Here is a 12,063-nt window from a genome sequence, read left to right as displayed (position 1 = left end):
CAAACACCAGCATGACTTACTTTGGTTTCCTCGAGCCAGCTGCTCAGACTAATATAAGGTCCATTCAAGGTTGCCTTGAGACCTCTCATCTCCTCCCCAACCTTCCCACACTATATCCCCTGACATTGTCACCAATGGTCAACAACAGGCTAGTCCAACAAGGTGAGGGATGTTCTTGCTACCTGGTCCCAGTGAAAGAATGCAGAATATTTCTGATTAGTTTCAGAGAAGGCCTTCAGATCCCGTTATAGGATCCACTCATTGAGGTCCTCAGTTTTAAAAATGGACAGAGAAGCTATTAAGGGACTGGGAAATTTGGGGTTCTTTATGGTGTGTGTGAGGGAGGATGGACAGCCAAGTATGGCTGCCAGAGATCCCAAAAAAGGCCCCAACGAAGATGGTCTATGGGAAGGGTAAGGTGGTCCATGGGAGGGGGGAGATGGCCCCATGAGAGGGACAGGATTTAGAAAACATGGGGCATGCTAAAAAGGGAGAGGACAACAATTAGGATTCTTTTCACTAACTCCTTTCCACTTTTTTCCAAACACTCTCTCTCCATTTCTTAAGCCCCTTCTCATTCTTTAGGATGTCACCTTTTCTGTGACCTTTCCAACTCTTCACTTCCTCCATAGGCAGAGTAATCAGTCACCCTCCCCCCTCTCTCTGCTTCCATAATACTCTATGCCCAACCCAGTTATAGCAACTCCTTAACTCATTTGGAAACAGTTATGAGCATCTACACGTGCCAGGCACAGAGAGGAGCAGAAACACGGGGGAATAGCACAGGCCCTGCCTCAGAGTGCTCACAGTCTAATGGGGACACAGACAAGTGAACATGTCTTCATGCGGTGTCATCAGTGCTTGAAGGAGGTGAATGTCAAGTCCAAATCAGACTTGGGACTCAGAAAAGGGAACTTGGTCTTTGTCTTGAAGGTTAATGGGAGCCAGCAGTTCTGAGGAGGGGATTTGCCTGGCAAAGGGAAGAGCATGTTTAGAAAGACGAGAAGCAGCAGTTTGGGGAACTGCCAGGGAACGTGGAGTTTGGGAAGTGACTGAAGATGCTGACAGAGAAGTAGATAGGCATTGAATAACCAAGTTATGGCCTCTGAAATTAATCCTGAAAGCCACTGGCCGCCCATGGATGATGCCAATTGGGGAGTCACTGGTTCAGATAGATAGTTTGGTAAGTTTCTTGAAGAACATTCAAGCAAGATAATAGTTTTTGAATAATCCAGATAAAGATGCCAACTCGCTGAATTAAGAAATGGCAAGAGATATAGGAAATATTTAAGAAATAGAATCGACCATACTTTATTGCTGATTGGATGTGGGTAGGAAGGAAAAAGAGAATGACAATTTTGTGGTTAAAAGGACTCAGAGGATGGGAGGACCAGTCTATGAGATTGGAAAGATGGGAAGAGAAGCAACGTTGTCTGCATAGACCATGCGCCTGGTGAAGAATTTATGGGATGCCTAGGGGATCGGTTTGCATCTGTGCCAGGAAAGAAGGCTGTCCGGGGAAATAGATCGAATCCTGGTTTTCCTAATAGTGGTCAGTGAGCCATGGGTCCGTGCCCAGAGAGAGTCCAGGTGGAGAAGAGCAGAGGGTGAAGAGCTCTGGTGACGTGGGTCCAATCTCCTTGCATGTAAACGAGAAGAGCAATGTGCTCTTGTGAGAGTCTCTGCAGATCATGAAGTCTTTGTTCACGGCACAAGGCTCAGAACAGAGTTCTCTCACTGTGTGTGGCTTCCCCTTATTCTCATAAATCCCTTGGTTGGTGCTTGAACCACTTTCTTAAAACAGAATTCTATGATTTTACTTCTCTTTGCATGTTGAGATTTTACATGGGTTCGAGCTCAGTGAGGGTACATGTAAGTGCTGGCTGTTTTCTGATAGTCTTTTCTGGTGGCTAACGATCGTTTTTTGAGTTCTTTAGTTGGATTGTGTCAAAGTAAAATAAGAAGTGATGTATTCAATAATGCCACTAAATTGAGTTTGCATAATAGCACAGAACTCAGATGAATATAATAACTGTTAATAGGGTTTGTACTGAATTTTTAAATTCTGGCCTTCCTTCCTGTTATGCATCAAAGTTCTAAAATAAAGGGAACTTCAGATCTGATCATAATAACCATCATCATTGCTCTGCCCTTAAGTGGATTACCTGGATGTGTCATTTGGAGAGTTGTTGACATGAAACTAAGGATTCAGGAGAGTGGCACTTACCATGATGGCCAGACGTATGCTTGCTCCCATAACTGAGATTAACAATAATAATAATGTTTCTGGTTTTAGGGAAGAACTGAAACTAACAGTCCCAGAAATTGGTCAGACTCCCTCTGCCATCTCCTACCTGTTTCCTTCTGTCACGAGTGGCTTCTCTGGGTGAGTGGTGGAGACCATAGGAATGGCAACCTCCTGCGCTGTGTCCCTTTCTCCCTCTTGCAGCAGCGGAAGGGTGTCTTCTTCAGCTGACTCAGCTGACTTCTTCTTACTCCCATGATGGGAGCCTCCATCAATCAAGTTTCCAAAATTACCTGCAGAGGCAGTAGCAAGGGGAGAGGGGCCAGGTGTCAGTCAAGAAGTAGAATCAGGCAGCTTGACATAAGGGACCCAAGTTCATGTCCTCTCCAAGCAGGGAAATAAGATCTCAGTATGAAGGTGGGAAGAGCATGGTTAGACCAAAGAAATAAGACTGACAATGACAATGAGCCATCATCTATAACCATGCTATGTCCTCATTTGTAAAAACTACTTAAGTTACAAATTAACTGGATTCCATCTCCATTTCTTTCTTTGAAACAGATTTCCAGATGTGAATCAAGACCTTCTCTGATGGAATATCCAATCTTGGCATCATTTTTCCAGAATGTGCATCAGCTCAGAAAGATGTCTGGGAGTTATAATAACAGCACCCACTATATGCATGGCACTCTGCCTGCACTGATGCATGAAACCCTTGCAACAGTTCTATGAGAAGTTATCATTATTCCTATTTAATAGATGAAGAAACTGAGGCCCAGAGAAATTAAGTGAGCCTAGTATAACGGAACCAGGTTTTCTAACCCAAATCTGTCAGAATCCAAACTATATTCTTAATATGTTTCTTAAAGTATGAAAATAAATCTATCCCTTATGTAGAAACACAAGAGCAAACAAGGAATTATTAACTGCTTTCTCAAGAAATGGTTGTATGGCCCATGTCATGTGCCAGGCACTGTGCTTGGCCGCACTTACCAATAGAAACTTCAAAGCTAATGGGTTTATCTCCAATCTTCCGGTCAATCATGGTGGCTTCAAAAAATGCTCCGAAGAGTAAAAATTCCTCATATTTTTCTGGTACAATCTATAGAAAGAAAAAGTATATATGAGATAGGCCTGGTTCCTTATATTTTATCATTAGGAAGCTGATGCTAACCTGGTCCAGGGAATTCATAGGCATTTGAGTCTCAGTGTCAGCCTGAAATGGCACACACTTTCCCCACTAATCAGACAGGCAGGAACCAGGACCTGTAAATTGCACATCTAAATTCAATCATTTATCTAGAATGTAGTCTCAGAGCTTCTACCTTACAATAAAAATGTCCTCTTCAGGATATTTATCTATTTATTTTTATAATTTTTCAATTACAGTTGACATTCAATATTATTTTATACTAGAGGCCCAGTGCACACAATTCATGCACTGGTAGGATCCCTAGAGGCTGCTGGCTGCTGGCTGCCGGCCGGCTGGCCAGGGCCTCCCTCCCTTCCACCAGCTGGCCCCGCCCCCCTGGTCGAACTCCCAGATGACCTCCATACTATTATATAGGATTGGTTTAAGGCAGTGGTTGGCAAACTGCGGCTCACGAGCCACATGTGGCTCTTTGGCCCCTTGAGTGTGGCTCTTCCACAAAATACCGCCTTCTGCACATGGGCCACGAAGTTTCAATCACACTGTACGCGTGCGCCTGCACGTGGTATTTTGTGGAAGAGCCACCCTCAAGGGGCCAAAGAGCCGCATGTGGCTCATGAGCTGCAGTTTGCCAACCACTGGTTTAAGGTGTACAGCATAGTGGTTAGATATTTATATAATTTACAAAGTGACCCTCCCATCAGTCTAGTGCCCACCTGGCACCATACATAGTTATTATTATATTATTAACTATAGTTTACATCCCTGTGGCATTTTGCAACTGCTAATTTGTACTTCTTAATTCCTTCACCTTTTTCACCCAGTTCCCCAACTCCCCTCCCTTCTGGCAACCACCAGTCTGCTCTCTATATCTATGAGTCTGTTTTAATTTTGTTTGTTTATTTTGTTCATTAGATTCCACATATAAGTGAAATCATATGGTATTTGTCTTTCTCTGACTTATTCCACTTAGCATAATACCTTTTAGGTCCATTCATGTTGTCACAAGTCATAAGATTTTATTCCTTTTTATAACCAAATAACATTCCATGATATATATATATATCATGGAATATATATATATATATATATATCCATCCTCTTCTTATATAACATCTTCTTTATCCAATTGTCTATTGATGAGAATCCTTTTATTTTAAAATATAAGCTTGGGCATATTATCTTTCTAAGATGCTGTTATGAAATAGAAATATGGAATCATCTTCTGGTGGGTAGGCATTTAGAAAACAGAAAACCAAAGATGAGATACTCAGGCACAGGATTAAACCCCTACATTTGAGCAGTTTTATGGATTATACAAGGTGGTCACATGCATTATATGTGTTCCTCTTAACAACCCTGAGAGATCAACATTTAGATAATTCCTATTGTACAAATAAAGAAATTGAAGATACAGAGCTTGAGGTTGAGTTAGTAACTTTCCCAAGTATTCTGATCACAGATCCAGTGCTCTTTGAATTCTAAACATGTGTTTAACTCAAAGTCAGACTTTACTCCCAGAAATAACACAAGCCCAGATAAAAGGGGTAGAGGGTTAGGCACTCCCATGAGCATCAGCCAGTCAAGTGCACACCGGGTGGGCTATATGCATTGTGGTTGCTCTGTGAGGGGTGCAGGGCCCAGAAGCACAACAACATAAATTGCTTTTACACTGAAAACAGCCTTAGAGTTCATCTGCTCGAACCTCCACCTTTAACCCAAATAAACTAAAGCTCAGAGGGACAGTAAGGGGCTGGCTTGCTAAGATCACACAGCAAGTTAAAGACAGCCACGATGTGAGACCTGGTCTCCACTGAGGCTGCCTTCTCCAGCAGCCTGCATTCTGAAAGACTAGACTGTGACAGGTGTTAACCTAAAAATAGAAATGCAAAGTGAGAGGCAACAGCGCTTACTTGAGATCCAGAAGAATGGCAATGTGGGGAAGCACTGACTCAGACAGAAACCCAAACAGTGTTCCAACTACAGGGGAAAGGCAGGGGTTTTTAAGAGAAGGAGAAGGGAAATAATCACATGAATAGAAGAAAGGAATTTCTATTGGTGCGAATAACTTACGTTACTCTTTAGCCGTACATGACTGGTTACTGATTCTTAAGGATGCCTACAATTTCCAGCCTTGTGGTAAGGGGTCTGCTTGCCTGTTAGCTCCACAAACAGTTGTTTGGAAGGCAATGCAGCTCTGGCCCAGTCCCAAGGTTATTTTGCCCAGTTCACACTTTCCAAAGTTTCAAGGAATAAGACGTATGAGACAGTTCCTCTGGAATGGCTGCCCTGACTCCATTCTAACATAGCTCCACTTATGCCAGTTTCTCACACAGGTCACCAGACAGGAGCCATCCCAAGATAGCACACAGCTATTTACAAATGACTCCTACTGACATGGAACAGGCTGATGCCTCAGGAGCAGATGTTGCTGGGACGGGTGACACAGCATCACATTTCTGAGCAAAGAGGCCGAATGAGCCGGAATCATGTAATCTGTGCTTCCTGGTTTTGTGATTGGATTTATTAAACTCAATGGAAAAAACAGTAAGATTCCTCTAAGGATCAATGCAGTTGTGGTCTCAGGGTTTAAAGAGCCTCATTCAATCAAGAACCTCAAACCCCGACTCTCAGAGAGCCAAAGGGTTTCCACACCATTAGGTGGAGGTCACCCCTTCCTTCACACAGGAGCCTCCTGTGCTCTCAGCATCAGCAGGAACTGTCTCTGTTGACCAGAAGATGCCGGACAGGGTGGGGGTCCAGTGCTGGACCTTAGTCACAGAGCACACACCCCTCCCACCTGCTGCCACTGTGTCCACTGGCTGTAAACCAGCCACTTATCTCACCTCCCTGGGGCCAGGTTTACTCTCTGGGAGGAGGACAGAAATTACTCAGAGACCTGGAGGGAATGTAGACCATGTGGCCTGGAAGAGGGACAGCAGGCGCCAGAGCCAGACAAACCCTCTTCAAATCCCAACTCGGCTACTTCCCAGCTGGCGGACTTTGGGCCAGTCATGTCCACTCTCCAGGTGTCACTTTTCTTGCCTGTGAGCTAACCATCACAACGGGGCCGACAGGGGAAACGAGATCATCCATGTGGAGCACCTAGGAGTACAAAACTCACATGTGTACGTGCTACAAATGGTAGTCACGACACGTATTTCAACAGCTTAGAATTCATGTCTTAAGCCTACCCATCCTTCAAGGCTCAGCTCAAATGGCTCTTCCTTCTGGAAGCATATCTTGACTCCCTGAGCTGGAAAAATAATGATGGCAATGTTTACCAAGCTGCTATTATGTGTCAGATGCGGTATTAAGAACTTTACCTACATTATCGCATGTAATTCTCATAACAACCCTGGGAGGGAGATATTTTATTATACCCATTTAAAGATGAGGACACTGCAGTCCCGTGAAAGATTAAAATATCTGTTCGATGTGACTAATATTTACTGAGCACTTACTATGGGTCAGTCTCTGTTCTAAGTACTTTGCATGTATTAATTCATCAAATCCTCTGTATGAGCCTATAAAGTAGAAGTTATTATTGGAATAAAGCATCAGAAGCTTCAGTCACTTGCCCAAAAATTCAAACAGAGGCAATGTTTTTCCACGTGGCAATCCTTGTTTAGAAAAGAGCGGCCAGTCTGAACAGCAGGAAATACTGACACAGGGTCAGACTTAGGGGATATCAGCTTAGGTGGCTACTAAACTACCCACAATTTCTGGCAAAGTCCAAAAAAGCCCACTTTCCAAAGTTGGCATATATTCTCAAGAAACGCACAAACACAATCACCTCAAGGCAATGTCATTTTTAACACATCAACAGTACACATTTCCAGAGAGTATTTCCCAACATATAATTTCAGAGGGAGGGCTGGGGAGGCTGACAAAATACTCAAAATTAAGTCACCAACAATGGGGTAGAGAGCTCTAAATAGCTGCCCACTGGTGGTGGGAGCAAACCATAGCATCATCGGTAACAACAGCAGCATTGCTAAGAGCTCTGCTCAGCATTTTGCAGGCATTCCCTCACTCACCCCCACTTATCTGATAGGGGATGCCTATCAGAGAGGGACTATTACTATCCCATTTTGTTGATGACCAAACTGAAACACGAAGAGGTGTTATTAGTATCAGAGCCATGAATAGAACCAACCCCCAAGATTTCCAAGCATGTGCTCCAACCTCTCCCCCCCAGTTTCTTAAGATTCATTAGATCCCAGCAGTAAAAATAAGTGGACCTTCCCAGGCTAAGGTCACCCACATGCTACAATCCTTCAGTCTGTCTAGACTTTCCTAGGAAAGCACAGCTCTGGGGGACCCACCATCACCTCCCCTCCCCACCTGAAATGGCTGTCTGGTTGATCTGAGAAACACACTCCCAGAGGCAGAACCATCCAGACTGAGAGCTGTGATCCACCCACCTCTGCTACTAACAAAACAGAAAGTTCTCTCATTTGTTTAAACTATGAAGTACTGTTGCTAAACTAAACAGTTGAGAGGTTATTCACAGTTTGTGTGCATCCTGAAGCCCAAGATTTCTTTTCCATAACAGAACCAGGCTGGAAAATGCTAATGTGCTTCATATCAATAAGCAAAGATAAGTATTTTCCTGAGTTGTGATTTCCCCGCAGGCTTGGGCAAGGGAAGAGGTTTCTCAATGTCTTGTGTCCCAGTTTGTCACCCACGCTTCCTCCTCTCATCCCTTCTCCCACATTACCTCCCATCCACAGCATGGCTGAGCTAAAAACAAAGCTAAACAAAACAGGCCACATATATAGTTCAGTTGATCACCCACCACCCACTCCCACCAGCTCCTCCAGAGAACTTCTATTTCTCTTTTACTTTGGTTTCTATGGGAATTGTGCTTGGGGGGACACCCAAGGAATTTACCAGCAGCAGATGGGTGTGATGTGTGCAGGAAGAGGCAGAGGATCTGCCCCGGAAAATGAGACTGAGCCAACACACATGTGCAGGGGGAGTGAGAGCTCCGCAGGCCTTTGGGGACCTGTGGCAGGTGCTGCTCCTCTTTGGCTTTACCTCACAGGTGAGTTCAGACTTACTTCTGGGGGTACATCGAAAGGCTCCACCTCGACCTCGGTTGAGTTGGTTTTGTCTGAAGCCTGCTGGGGTTTTCCACTGTCCGTTTTGTCACCCTTGTCTTTACTTGAGCCTTTGGAAGATTTGGAGTCTTTGTCCTTTGAAGACAACTTGAGGTCCTTGAGTGCCTTGGAAAATTTAGACTCCTGTGCCCCTCCCGAGAGGATTTCCACAGCAATTTCCACCAAAATTCTGCCCCTGAATGACACGCCTTCTCCAAAGCCTTCATTCATTTCCTGGTAGTCGTCCATCAGACTGTGGTTCCTGGGTGAGCCATACAGGTTAATCCAGGCAGGTCCGAAGGTAGGTAGAAAGCCTAAAAAGATCCCAAACTTTAGTTGTGTGGTTATGTTTACAACTTGATTATTTTTTGTTTTATGAGAGTTGTGCACATTCACTTAGAAATATATGATATACAGAAAAGACAAGAGAAATATTTACAGTCTATGTTATCACCAATAAATAGTCATAATTATCATTTTGCTATATTTCTTTCTAGTCTTTCTTCCATGCAAATGTCTACACTTCTTCACAGTTGAAATAATCTTATGACAACCAAGATTACTCTACCCAGCAAAGCTATCAATTAGCATTGAAGGTCAGATAAAGAATTTCACAGACAAGAAAAAGCTAAATGAGTTCATCACCACCAAACCAGTGTTACATGAAATGTTGAAGGGTATTCTTTAAGAAGAGAAAGAAGACGAGAAAGAAAAAAGATAAAAAATATGAACAATAAAATGGCAATAAATAAGTATCTATCAACAGTTGAATCTAAAAATTGAAATAAATGAACTAGGAATCTAATGAACAAAATAACCTGATGAATAAAATAAAGGGTGTCCCAAAATTCACGCAAGAAGTAATTTTGATAGAAAACACAGGTATATAATTAAAAATTGTAAACTTTTTATTGATTCATAAAGGATAAAGTATAGGGTTATGTACGGAATAGCATATAGGGTAAATGTAAATGGCCTCCACGGCTTTGCTGGCACATACGCCAGCAAATTTGTTGAAATTTTCCATGACTGTTTTGCATAAATGTGGCTGAATTTCGATGAGGCTCATTTTCACCTTGATGGCTTGGTTAATCGACAAAATTGTCACATTTGGGGTTCAGAAAATCCACGAGTGATTGTTGAGAAACAAATGCATCCACAACGTGTCACTGTTTGATGCAGATTTTGGGCTGGAGGCATCATCGGACCATTCTTCTTCGAAAATGCAACTGCTCAGGCAGTAACAAAAGAGTGCACATGTGCCAGCAAAGCCGTGGAGGCCATTTACATTTACCCTATATGCTATTCCATACATAACCCTATACTGTATCCTTTATGAATCAATAAAAAATTTATAATTTTTAATGATAAACCTGTGTTTTCTATCAAAATTACTTCTTGCGTGAATTTTGGGACACCCTTTAGAAACAGAGGCATGAAAACATGGAACAGACTGACAAATCTCAGAAGGAAAGGGTAGGGGGGAAAGTGGGAAGAGATTAACCGAAGATCTTATATGCATATATGCAGTACCTATGGACACAGACAATAGGGTGGTGAAGGCCTGGGGCAGGGCAGGAACTGGGTAGAGGCAGGTAATGGGAGGGAAAAAGAGGGACATCTGTAATACCCCCAACAATAAATACTTTTTTAAAAAAAGGGGAAAAAAGAAAAAGAAATCATCTATGTATGTTGATGTGCATCCTTGTCTCTCTCATTCGTTGATCAAACTCACCAGGCACCATGCCAGCAGCTAGACTCTGAACATAGAGCCGAGTGGAGAATAAGGAAAATACAAACATTAAACAAATGTTTACATTGTAGATGGTATGAAAAAGATATGCCTTGTGCTGCAAGAACAAACAACAGGCTGATACAGCACGGAGAGGAGTTAGGCAGAGAGAGAAACAGGAGAGAAAAGAGAGATTTTTAGGCAGAGGGAAAGCGTATGTCCTCCGGAAAGGAGACAGAAGAAGCTGCAAGAGAAAGCCAGAGTGGCTTGAGTCCAGAGAGCAAGCTGTGTGAGATGAGTTTGGACAGGTGAGCAGGTTTGGGGGCCCTGACAAGCTCTTTACTCTAGAAATTATGGGAATATTTTAGAGGGATTTAAGTAAAGATATAACATAATTGGATGTGTGTTTTAAGATCAGTCTGATGCCCAGCCAGAGTGGCTCAGTGGTTGAGTGTCAACCTATCCATTCCCTGTCAGGGCACATGCCTGGGTTGTGGGCTCAATCCCCAGTTTGGGGCATGCAGGAGGCAGCCAATTAATGATTCTCTCTCATCACTGATGGTTCTCTCTCTCTCTCTCTCTCTCTCTCTCTCTCTCTCTCTCCCTCCCTCTCTCTCTCTCTCTCCCTTTTCCTTCCTCTCTGAAATCAATAAAATTTTTAAAAATTCAGTGTGGGTGCTATGTGAATTGTGTGTAAAAATGGATGTTGGCAAACTGGTTTGGGGACCACACATCATCATCAAAATGGAAGACATCGGTGGCTTCTAGGATGATGGTACTGGAGACTGAGAGAAGTAAATATTCTGAGATATGTTCTAAACATAGAACTGAAAAGACCTCAGGATTGTAATTTGCTATTAGCCTAAGTATTTTCCTTTCTTCATACATAACGTCCGAGAAAAGACACAGTATCTATGTGAACATCTCCTTGGCAACAGAATGTTCCTTTTATCCAGGCGGTACGACATGGCCACCCTGAATCTTGACAGCCTGGGTTCAAGTCTCAAATCTCCACTCTGTCTTTTTCGAGCTGTGTGACCTCAGACAGGTTTGATAACTTCCCTATGCCTCAGTTTCCTCATCTGTGAAATGAAGATGCTAATAATCCCTATCTCATCTATTAGGATTAAGAGAGATCATGTCTATTAAGTGCTTCACTTAAGAGCTCAAGAATATTAGCCATTACTCTTAATAAATATATGCATCATCATGTGCTTAGCAATTACCTTTATTTTACTGTTATCCATAGTTTTATGCCTAAATGTTTCCTCTCTCTGCCCCGCAGCCCCATCAACTAGAGTCTGTCTTTCCATTGAGTAAATTTTAAGAAGCAGAGGGATTGTGTTAAAAAGAATAGAAGCATTTTATGGCCCCTGATGTCTACTTTCTAAACACTGTTCTACATCTCCCTGAACACCATCAAGATGTCCCTGCAAAGCTGTGGGTAAAACCCGTTTGCACCTAGCTGAGAAATCTGTAGACAGGCAGAGTGTGCTTTCTGCACGAAGCATCCTGTGGGGAACTGTTCAGCAATATGAGGAGTTAAGTAACAGATATTTATTGAGACTTTCCAACAGGGTCATTCTGTGAGGGGCACAAAAATGGGATTATGCCAAGCCTTCAGTATGTACACTGAGTGGCCAGGTTATTATGACCACCCCATCAGTACAATGAAGTGAATTAGTTATGCAAATAATAATAAAACCTTGAGAGTATTTGCTTAGGAAGTTTTCAATATTCAGTATTTTGGGAAGTGTCAATGAAGTACTAAAGGGGTGATCATAATAATCTGGCTGGCCATAATAACCTGGCCACTCAGTGTATGTGTATA

At 42.8% G+C, this 12,063-nt stretch overlaps 1 protein-coding gene across 1 annotated transcript in view; it reads right to left on the bottom strand.

Annotated features, from left to right (window-relative positions):
* The window catches only part of FER1L6 (fer-1 like family member 6), a 112,435-nt gene that overhangs the window by 70,797 nt on the left and 29,575 nt on the right, over positions 1 to 12,063 (bottom strand). The window contains exons 11-13 of the mRNA XM_036338638.1: positions 8,462 to 8,814; positions 3,239 to 3,347; positions 2,355 to 2,538 (exon numbers count right to left, since the gene is read on the bottom strand). Of these exons, the coding sequence (XP_036194531.1) occupies positions 2,355 to 2,538; positions 3,239 to 3,347; positions 8,462 to 8,814 (646 nt within the window). The remainder of the gene's footprint in view (positions 1 to 2,354; positions 2,539 to 3,238; positions 3,348 to 8,461; positions 8,815 to 12,063) is intronic.

Source organism: Myotis myotis, unplaced genomic scaffold, assembly GCF_014108235.1.
Source record: "Myotis myotis isolate mMyoMyo1 unplaced genomic scaffold, mMyoMyo1.p scaffold_m19_p_16, whole genome shotgun sequence".
NCBI classification, from domain to species: Eukaryota; Metazoa; Chordata; class Mammalia; order Chiroptera; family Vespertilionidae; genus Myotis; species Myotis myotis.
Note: the sequence above shows the minus strand (reverse complement) of the source record. Positions and strands in the feature narration are given on the sequence as shown.